Genomic DNA, 10,724 nt, shown 5'->3' with positions numbered 1-10,724 from the left:
GTATTTTGGTGCATCTTATTTTTAATGCCTATATGAAATCTGAGAGTATAAAATAGCATTGATTAAAATGTTTTTAAGTGATAAATTAACACAGGACACCTTTTGTGCTCCTGGTCAAATTTACCAACTGACTTAAAAATGACAACATTAACATTTAATTTGACTTACACTTCTTTAGAATGGGCCATGTGATGTAATCTGGCTACTCTATGGGAGCGAGGATGATAAGGGTCAATTTGACCCACAGCAAAACAGAAAGGTTAAATAAAAGTATACGTTTACATATTTAAACTTAAAAATGGGCCAACCAATTCTTTTACCCGGCTGCATTACAGGCACGATACAATATGACATGGGTCAATTTGACCCGCAGCAAAACAGGAGTTTTGCACAGCCAGGTCACAGATTTCATCTATGTTGTTTTGACATGGGTCAATATGACCCGCAGCAGGATTGCTAAAACACATTTCACACCCAAATAACTTTAAATGACTCCAAACGACAAAATGGGCCAACTGCTCCATTCAGCTGCGCCACTGGAGTGTTACAATATAATGACATGGGTCAATTTGACCCTCGACTTAACAGGAGGGTTACAAAAATAAACAATGCAAACAGCGTGTCGATAAACAGTGTCAAGACTCACCTCTAGTTCTCCAAGTCGGCGTCATTAAAGACTGCATACCCCCTTGGAAAAAAAAAAAAAAAAAATCCCGAATTGTCTCCGAACGGTGGTGCTCCACCCCACCTCGAGTGGGTTTCACCAAAAACTAATTAATCACCTTCCACTGCGAGTGGGAATAACTTTTCCTCTTCTCTCTCTTGTGCTTGTTTGTGTCTTGAGGGCGGCTGAGTTGCCTTCCCCTTTTCCACTCTGGCTGCTTTGGGCCGCAGTCCCACTCTAATTGGCTGCCTTGGCTGGCCTATCACAAAATGGGGCCCTTACACCCCCACCCCCCACCCCCCAACCCACCCTTGTAGGATGAAAGGCCTGTCCGTCAAAAGGCTTCTTGCAGTAGACCGTGAAGACAAGCTCAGAAGGTGATATGCCAAAAAAAAAATATATATCGGGGGGGGACTAAAGGCTGCAATCAACAGTGAGGAAATTCTCCAGAGGCTTCTTAATGAATCACTCTTGGGCTAGCATATTAATGGCAGCAATTAGTCATAATAGGCTCCATAGAACTCTTTAAAAAGGCCCCAAATATTTTTCTTATTGGTTCATAACTGTAATATAGCTGTTGGATGACTTTTGTATGGGTTACAATAAGGGGGGGGGAAAAATGTTCCTTTTTTTTTTTTTTTTTAAAGGACTAGTGAAAAGTATCCTACGGGGCCACTCATTCGCCGGTCAAGTAAGCTTATTTGCCTAATTGCGCGTCTTCATTTGGACACGTGTCACAATTTGCCATTCGTAATTTAAAAGTACAACAGCGCACATGTCGGATTTGAGCGACAACAACAAAACAGCAGACATGACAAAATGTCATTCTATCCCCAAAAAAAAAAATATGAAAAATACAAGGCAAAAACAGCAAAGTCCATTTTAATGTTTAATTCCCCACTGGTTCCTGCTCTCAAAGCGATTGAGCTACACTGAAAGTTTAAATTAAAAAAAATAATAATAATTAAATGACATTTTAGTTCATCCAGCAAATCTATGTGGTTATTTTTTTATTTGGGTCCGACGTGATGGCCATACGGTTGAGCTGTCTGTGCAGAGAGCTTTTTAACTGCTGCACCCTAAAACACAATTTAAAAATATATATATATTTTAATTAATATGCATAAATTCTAACTTAAATCACGGCAAAATGAATTTAAAAAAAATAAAAAATAGTGAACCTGTGAGGCTGCTGCTGCGGCTTCCACCCTTGCGCGCGAGCGTGGCAGCAGACGTGAGGCTGACCCTTGCTGACGTTTTCTGCAACACACCAAAAAACGATTAGCAGGCGTATCGAACAATCGGACACTCGGCCTCACTGCGGTTACGAATTAAAAAAAAAACATAATTAAGTCTTAATACTGCCTCTATTGAAATATTTCTTTACGTATGCACTTATCATGAAGCACGATGCATTTTGTACACTATATCGATGACCGCATCATTTATCGGGATCACAAAATACTCTCTGACAGCAATTTTATCCAATTAAAGTTAGCGGTTATTTAGCGGCATTATTTTCCTTAAGATCCACAAATCAACCCAAGTAACCTCCATGTGTGTGCATATTTTTTCATGTCAAACCCTACTAAATTATTGACATAATAACATATGTAATATAATCATCATTTTTTTAAATACTTATATTTACACTACGGCAGTAATAACCAACAGTATATAAAATATATTATATAATATTAATAGTTGGCAGAAATTTACTTTATATTGAAAGTTGAATATTGACACTGCACTAAAATATAGAGAAAAAAAACCCTCCTCAAACAACAATTTAATTAAGATGCATTGCACATGAATATGACATTGTGCTTCAAAGTTAAATACAACTGAACTCTACTTAGCAAATTTATATTTTTTTAAAAGCCACATGACTTAAAATATAACATTATACACAATTTTCACATTTAATTTACGAGTGGTACCCGGGCCATATACATCGAGAATCATTATTTTCAATTATTACTTGAATTAAATGAAAAACAAATCCAAATTGACCGCAGCGCCTTACTTAATAAAGCCGCGTTCAATAGTGCCTCCTTCTTCTTCTTCTTGGCTTCTTTGGATGCTTCCCAGTTGACGAGAAACGCTCTGGTCACCTCGTGAATGTCGCGGCCGTCCAGCACTTCTGCGCCGGCAGAGGAACAAAAAACAGAGAGCCCGTCTCGTTTCTACGGCAGACTTTTTTCCCCAGACGGCTCCAGAGAGACACTTTACCGAGCGCCTTGCACGCCGTGATCAGCCGGTCTCGGTACTTGGCCGCTTTACACACAGGATTTCCGCGCAAATCCATTTGAACCAGCCAAGGCCAGGACCCCGATACTTTTTCGAGCTCCTGGCGGTGTGGGGGGGGGGGGGGGGGGGGGGGGATAAAAAGACCATCTCAGCTCGTAATGTATTAATAAATTGCTCAGTCCTAATCAGAAACAAACACAGAAGGATGTTTAATGCAAAAACAACACTTGAGTTTGTTTTGATAAATACTGTCGCCGGTGTCGCGTTAACTACAAGTCGCCCCCCCCCACCCCTGCTCCTCTAGGGGGGGGCTTCACTTGTATGTTTATCCAAAAGGCACATTAATCCACGCTGTGGAAATATGAACACTCTGTGGACACGCTCTGATTGTTCATTGCTTTCCTGTCTTGGCCAAAGCGCTTCCACTTTGCCGAGTGGCGCTGCAATCAGTTCGAGGGGGGGGGTGATGAAGGGGGGGGGGGGGGGACCCCTGAGCACGGCTTTGATAAATGATCGTGTCAGGGCCGTCAGTCAGAAGCCCCCTCGCCGCCGCCGAGGCTAAATCAACCCCCCCCCCCCCCCGAATACAACCCCCCCACCCCCGCGAGTTGGGGCCAGTTATGAACCTGCGCTTGAGCCGCGGCGTCGATTTGAGGATGAAGATGCTCCCCATTTGTCACCCGGGCTGACTGCCTGTCATAATCTATTTTTGGGCGGGGGGGGGGAATAAAAAAAAAAAAAAAAAAAAAAAAATCCATTCTCCAGAAGAGCCGATTGATCCTTTTGGAGGCCTGTCTTAAGGGGATCAATAGAGGCAGACGGCTTGTATAAATTAGTCGCCGAACAAAAACGACAATAATGAAAATTGTCCAAATAAAAGCGGCATCGGTGGGCGTAGTTGAAGAATGATCCCCGCCGTTTCTAATCAAGACCCCCAGTGTGGTTGCCGCCCGCGCAGAAAGACGTCGTCACCAGAATGGCTGAAAATTTGGCAGCCCCATTAATGACGACCCCCGAGTTTGGGGATACCCCGTTTCGAGGCAATCGACAAATTCCAAATATGTGAGAGTGAGGGGAGGGGGGGGTTGAAATTCGGGGAGGAAAACTGGCGCTTGTTTGAAGCTGTCAGCGAGCAAAATCCTCCGGGGAGCGCCTCGCTGATTTGCTGAATAATTCCAAGGCCGAGAGGGTCACCCGAGCCGACGGCGGGATTTGCAGGATTTGGTTGTGTAGAACCCGTATCTGCATCACATTTCACGCGCGGCCGCGAACAAGCGCCGTCGGACGGACTTCAAGGGAAACGAGCGTTTTTTTTACCTCCACGTTGTGCAGCTTGTTGTCAGCGGCGGAAAAATGTTGGACTTCCCACAGCGCGGCCAGGTCGCCGATTTCGTCGACGCTGTTGTTACTGATGTTGAAGATGCGCAGACATTTCTGGGGAAAACGGGAACTGGTCATTTGAGCAACATTTGAGAAAACACAACACCCTAATCTGATGCATTTGGAAAATAATACATTCTGAAAAAATGCTGAGCTGGTCGATCGTGCCATCGAATTTGAGCGTTTGAATCGTCGTCATCCGTGAAGTCAGTCAAGATGTCCAAAAAAATCTCATGACACTCGAGCAGACTTTGTGAGATTTTTAATTTCACGAGACTTTAGGTGAATGAGATTTAAGCATATTTCCCGCAAACATTTTGCAAGACCCCAACGTGTCTTGTGCCACGTCCGCACGTCTCGCGAGACTTCCGTAAGATTTCTGTCAATCTTACAAGACTTTTATCCATCCTCCGGAGACTAACCCAAATTTCCCGAGACATCAGCATTCCTCACGAGCCTTGCGCATTTCTCTCCAGACTTGCAAGACTTCAGCGTCATCCCGCGAGACTTCAACAAATTCCACAAGACTTGAGAAAATCTCTGGAGATCTTTGCAATTCTTGCGAGACTTCAGCAGAACTGGAGCTTGTGAGACTTGCATATTTTTGTGAGACCGCAACTTACGAGACCTCCAGAGATGAGATCTGCAAATCTTGCGAGACTTGCGCATTATTTGCTGCCACTTGCGCCGTCTTACAAAACTGCAAAATGGTTTTTCCCTATGGGAGGTAGATTCCTTTTAAGGCCGTATTAACAGTCGGTTTCTGGCCATCTAAGTGACCTTGATAAAGTTGTGAAATGGCAATGTGTAAAAAATTAAAAATAAATTAAAATGTGGAACTGTTTCAATTTGCACAGCAATTTCTTTGAATGATCTGAACAAACACGAAGCTCAGCAGGCGTTGCGGGCCGTTTACCCGAGCCACACAGGCCCCCTTTGACATCATCAAACAAGATCCCCTTTACGAGGACCACCAACCCAACCCGCGAGGCATCTTGTACCGCACCCGCGTGCGTTTGAAGCCTCGTATCTTGACCTCGCTACATCGTTTTCCAGCGCGGCGCCGACGGATGACTTTTCGGACGCTCGTTTCATTTCATTGGAAAGAAAAGTGGGTCATACGGCCAGGGAGCGCAGGGTCCTGAGGTCGAAAAGCAGCTTCTCCCCGGGGGGCAGCCTCTGACTCTCCATGTGCAGCTCCTCCAGCTCGCCCAGGTTCTCCAAACCCTCCAGAAGCGAGATCCTGTTGCCGCCCAGGTAGCTACAAACCACACACGCGCGAGAGAGTCCTCCAAGGTGAAATAAAAAAAAAAAATTCTAAAAAAAAAAAAAAAAAAAATGTGAACGGCACTCACAGTTTGGAGAGCTTGTGCAGATGTGCCAGGTTGTCAATGCGTGTGATGTTGTTGTTCTGCAGGTACAGATGGGTCAGGTTACAAGCAAAGTCCAGGTTCTGGATGTGCTTGACGCGGTTGTTGTACAGGTAGAGGACGGTCAGGTTCTGGCATGCGGAGAGGTCGCCCTGAGCAAAAGCGCCACAAAAAAAAAAAAAAAAAAAGGTCATTCGGTGGCCACACCACAACAATTCACACGTCGTCGTCGTCGTCGTTTTGCTTTCTAATGTCAATTAATTTATAACTGGAAGTTGGTGGGGTAGCGTAAGAACTGCACTGGATCGCACTGCGAGGGGGGGGGCAACTTATTAGAAACAGCTGAAACAGCAGCACTTCCACACCACTGCAAAGTGCAAACCACAATAATAAACATGAGGTTAAGCATGCAGATGCCCTCTCAAGTGGGGACCAAGCAGCACTAGCAGCACATTATACACGCAGATTCCTAGTCCCAGAATACAGTACTTAGTTTACACCATATGTCGAATTGTCTCGCTCAAATCAGTCTGTTTTGATTTTCCAATTAAAAAAAAACAAAACACACATTTCATTTCAAGACAAAAGGCGAGGACGGCCGCTACTCACGATGTGCTCAATGTTGTGCCCCGAGAAGTGGAGGTGGGTGAGGGTGCTGAGGTTGTATTGCAGGGAGAGGCGGCCTCTCTTTTTCTGGAAGTTTCTGGACTTGACTATGAGCTCCGTGCTCAGGGTTACCATGGTGGACCTTCAGTCCTGCGCCACTCTCTCTAGATGCACATCACCGCTAATTAATATGAACAGTCGTGAGCTAGCGAAATTCGGTGCCTCAGGTTGATCCAGCGATATGAAATACGTCACTGTGTTGTGATGATGTCACAAAACGCCCAACCCTTCACTTTCATTTCAGCATTTAGCACGCCATGCACGCCAATGGAACCTCTTTGCTTCACGTAGCAAACGATAATCAAACACATAATATAGGATAGTGTAGAGTTTGCAACCATCACAAAAGTCGTTACAGACTCGCGTGTGTAGCCATTGATGCTAACTTGGCTAGCACGACAATGACGCACAGTACGACACCTACCATGATTTGACGTCGAGAACACGCACATAAAAAAAAAAACACACACACACACAAAAAAAACTTACAAATGCTTTCGTGGTGATTCTTATGCGTGCGGTAGAAGAACAGGAAAAAGAGTTGGACCGTGTTAAAAAGTTGTTGAGCAACCAGCGTTGCCATGGGAACCATGCCGCACCGGAAGTGGGCCAACGATTGGTGTCAATAATTAAAATCGAACTTAAACATTGCATGAAAACCATTAATTCGACATCTTATCAGTCCAAGTAGATAAAGTAAGAGCAGTCTTCAGTAGGGTAGCACGGTGACGTTGTGGTTAACACAACTGCCTCACACTTGAGAGGTTCTAGGTTCGAGTCTGTGTTCTTTCTGTACTCGTGTGGTTTCCACCACCATCCGTGAAAATGGATGGAATGGATCATACCGCAACGCAGTTCGTCCCCGCATTACAAAATGGAAGAGCCGAGTCAAGGTTCTGCGTAGTCTCAACTGGCGTCCCTTTCCCGGCCGCTTTTCGCGTCCCGAGGCGGACTTACGTGTCCTCCCCGTTCGGGTCGGCGACGTGGCAGTGACACAGGCCAGGGAACTGCAGCACACTGGAAGCCATTCAGGCGTCCACGCCGCCGTAGTGTCACGTCGTTTTCTTAGCGCATTGTAATGGCCAAGTGTATATTTTGGATGTCGTGTTCAACCGAGAAGGGAAGCCCGTCGGGGGGGGGGGGCAGCAGACGTGTCTGCTTATACTCTCACAAGATCAAGTCGGGCACCACTTCTTGTAATGATTTTCATTTGCCATCCGTCTAGAATCGGGAGGTATCCGGTGAAGAAATTGCTTCTATTAAGTGTTTTTTTGTGTTCATTGGTCATGCTTAACCTTGTGTTTTAAGGCTCACTAAAATGTGTTGGAACACGTGACAAATATTTATCAAAAGAATTGAAAAGAAAGAAAATATGTAAGTCAAACTGGGGGCAGCCAAAAATGTGTTCTCTACTCTAGCTTGTCCTCATTAGGGTCAAGTTGGACTTGATCCCAAGGTTTCAAGAAAAGACGATGCACAAAATATATTTTGCATGGGACTTTATGTTTTATTAGCTCTAACATACTTTCTGACTAGTACAAGAGTGAAAGCGAGGTGGGGGGGGGGGGGGGGGGGGGGAGAGAAGGGGAAGTATAAACACTCTGCAGTCACACCCACACACAATACCCAGTAAGTGCCGGAACAACACCAAAAAAAAAAAAAAAACTTAATTAGACGTGTTGATTTGATTGAAGAGTTTGTCCTTAATGACTTGAGACATGAGGCCATGAATTGCTTCGATGGTCGTCTTGCAGCTGAAGCAAAGAAGAAGAAGAAGAAAAAGAAAGGATAAACCATGAATTAAGATTCGGGTGAAATCAACATTTTTTTTTACATTTCAGACAAAAACGTTTTATGTATTAATTATATATATATATATATATAAAAATAGTAGCATTTTTAGTAGAACTTTTATGTATTTTTTTTAATCACATGTATTTTTAACAGTCCATTTTAATAAAAAAAATAAACCAAGCCAACATTTTTTTTTTTTTTAAGTGATTTCTGAATTTTCTTTTAAAAGATTTTTTTTTTTCCCAGTGAAGAAAGAACGTGATTTTTTTTTTTTTTTTTTTTTACATTTTTTTTTTTTTGAAACGGTCCATACCTGTCCCGGGTGGCTTTGGCCAGCTTGTCCTCGGACTTCCTGTCGTGCGTGTCCAGGCCCAGCATGAAGCTGCCCCGACCCAACTGGGCCTCCGACTGCTCCAGCTTCTCCGACAGGTCGAACACCTGACCCGTGGTGTAGTCCGAGTTCTGATGCACACAAAACCCGACAAGACGTGCTGAATGAAGACAGAGGAGTGGGCGCTGGAAGCGTTTGCTTAAGGCGAGGCCAACATGTTGTCAGTAGGGAGGCTCATTAAAAACGTACAATGGCCCCGCGCTCCTGTCACCATCTTGACATTTTGTCATTTCGTCTTGGAGTGGAGCACAATGTTTGGATAGGCTTACTGACTATTTCGCCCCCTTCACTGACTCAGTGGCGAGTGGGCGGGGCTAGGACAGAGGGGCTTCCATAACGGCAATACAAGTTACCGTGAGGAGACTGGAGGAGCTTAACGTGTTGACCCAGTATTTGTTCCAAAGCAGCTCCAGCAGCTTTCTGTCCAGGGATGACTTGAAGTATGTGACTTCCAGGGCATAATACCTACGGAACACAAAGAAAAAGGAAAATAGCAATAATTTGCCTTTAATCTACTTCCTACCGCAGCGGATTCGACTCACTGTTTACAGTGTACGCCAAAGTCTTCAATCTTATTCAGAGGGATGGTTTGATACTCTGACGGCCCTTCGTCAGGAGGCTTGTAGCCCTGAAATGACGCATTTTCAATAAATGTCCAAAAAGTTCACAGATGTGGTCAAAAAAAAAAAAAAAAAAAAAAAAAAAAAAAAAGTGCTTCGCCCTACCTTGGGGTACGTTCGGAAAGCACCCAGGTTGACTTTGCCCGCTGAAATGGTCCGGGTGGGGTCGATCTGTAAAAGGTGGCAAGACAGGGTGAACCGGACCCAAACACAAAAATACATTTACTGTAGCGGAAGCGAATGTCAGAGGTGGCTTCGTCTGAGTTCAGGTTCGTACCACCACGGCGACAAAAGGCTCCTGAAACTGCTGGTTGAGCATCTGAGTGCTGACGTCGATGCCCGACAGCCAGCAGCCGTAGCCCGGGTGACTGTGGTACCAGCCGATGGCGTTCTCCAGCCGGCCCACCTGACGCAAAGACACCGCTAGATTTCATACACGCTAGCGGGACACTTCTTTTTTTAGGTACACCTACAAAATCTTCAATATGAGGAAAAAAAAAAAAAAAGAAAAAAAAGAAACCAACCTGTTTGGCGTTCTCGATGTAGGCGGCCATGTACTCGTAGGCGGCGGCCTGCGCGTTGACTCGGGTCTCGGTTCCTTCCACGGGCAGCGCGAAGCTGTCCATGATGATCATGCTCTCGCCGTCCACCTTGCCCAGCATGAGGCCCATCACCTCCAGGTTGCCACCCGAGCGGGCGTGCATCACCATCTTCAGCAGCGCCAGCGCCGAGATCTTGGAGTACTTAAAGTAGTGGTGGCTTTGAGGTACACACAAAGCGGCACGCTCACTAAGAGATACTTGCCATTTTATCAGAAAAAACATATCTACAAAAAAATGACCACACATGGCGATTGTACTTTCACTGCATCATCTTGAGGGGTTTACCACCATGATTTCTCTTTACCTTTAACGTTAGCGCCCAGCATTTCAACATTGACTCAAATGTTAACTTTTCAAGTTATTTTAAAAAGACTGCTTCCAACATTACATGTAATGTTCGAACTAAGTAAAACTTAGAAGTAGTAAGGCGCTTGGGCGCCATCTTGTGACCAACCAGAAACGCGAATAGGTGAGTTTGTGAATGGTGAACCGCGCATAGGCGGGGGTTCAGAATTTAATTCCGGTGTTGTTGCCCTTTAAAACGACCACAAATGAACGTTGAGCGACCTCCGATGAGTTTCAAACATACAAAAGAGTGAATTTGTCACGTCGACTCACTCTTTTGTCCACGGTTTGGCCGCGAGGATCTCCTGTTGTTGCTTCTTGTCATATTTGTAAATTTCGTCGATGCTCTGAACCTCCTGCATGCTGTTGGTGAGCTCCCAAGTCTTCTGAGCCGTGCTACTGGCCGCCATGGTGTTTCGGCCGAGGACGACTAGTCGATGTCAAACCATGAACGTGAGCTAAAGACGCGAAAGTATTTTGTCTTTTTTGTTTTAAGTCCCAATACTGTGATGCCGCATCAAGGAGCTCCGAGCTCAGGGCGCCATGACAGTCGAATACCATTCATTACATGCAGGGAGGACGTTCGCCTTCCTGTCGCGGTTATACATCCCAACTTTCCCTAAGTTTCGTCCTCGCTTCGTA

General features: G+C 44.9%; 2 protein-coding genes across 5 annotated transcripts; both read right to left on the bottom strand.

Moving 5' to 3' along the window:
• Positions 1–1,540: 1,540 nt before the first annotated feature.
• ppp1r42 (protein phosphatase 1, regulatory subunit 42) lies at positions 1,541–7,510 on the bottom strand. Of its 4 annotated transcripts, none has more exons than XM_086020406.1 (9): positions 7,288–7,510; positions 6,274–6,434; positions 5,650–5,816; positions 5,417–5,555; positions 4,232–4,348; positions 2,897–3,014; positions 2,691–2,807; positions 1,846–1,924; positions 1,541–1,743 (listed from the first exon to the last, which is right to left on the bottom strand). In XM_086020406.1, the coding sequence occupies exons 2-9, from the start codon at positions 6,403–6,405 to the stop codon at positions 1,659–1,661; spliced, it is 954 nt and encodes a 317-aa protein (XP_085876532.1). In that variant the 5' UTR covers positions 6,406–6,434; positions 7,288–7,510; the 3' UTR covers positions 1,541–1,658. The 4 variants fall into 4 exon arrangements, with proteins under 4 accessions (XP_085876532.1, XP_085876531.1, XP_085876530.1 ...); XM_086020405.1 differs by lacking the exon at positions 7,288–7,510 and adding an exon at positions 6,820–6,964; XM_086020404.1 differs by lacking the exons at positions 6,274–6,434; positions 7,288–7,510 and adding an exon at positions 6,820–7,275 and having other exon boundaries at positions 2,691–2,804.
• A 377-nt stretch (positions 7,511–7,887) lies between these two features.
• Positions 7,888–10,676, bottom strand: cops5 (COP9 signalosome subunit 5). The gene is made up of 8 exons (XM_086020915.1): positions 10,356–10,676; positions 9,660–9,894; positions 9,413–9,541; positions 9,241–9,306; positions 9,058–9,143; positions 8,869–8,980; positions 8,438–8,586; positions 7,888–8,084 (listed from the first exon to the last, which is right to left on the bottom strand). Exons 1-8 carry the CDS (start codon positions 10,490–10,492, stop codon positions 7,997–7,999), a joined length of 1,002 nt encoding a protein of 333 aa, XP_085877041.1. The 5' UTR covers positions 10,493–10,676; the 3' UTR covers positions 7,888–7,996.
• Positions 10,677–10,724: the final 48 nt, after the last annotated feature.

Source organism: Filicampus tigris, chromosome 21 (assembly GCF_054856515.1).
Source record: "Filicampus tigris isolate MCC_2025a chromosome 21, RoL_Ftig_1.0, whole genome shotgun sequence".
Lineage (NCBI taxonomy): Eukaryota > Metazoa > Chordata > Actinopteri > Syngnathiformes > Syngnathidae > Filicampus > Filicampus tigris.
Note: the sequence above shows the minus strand (reverse complement) of the source record. Positions and strands in the feature narration are given on the sequence as shown.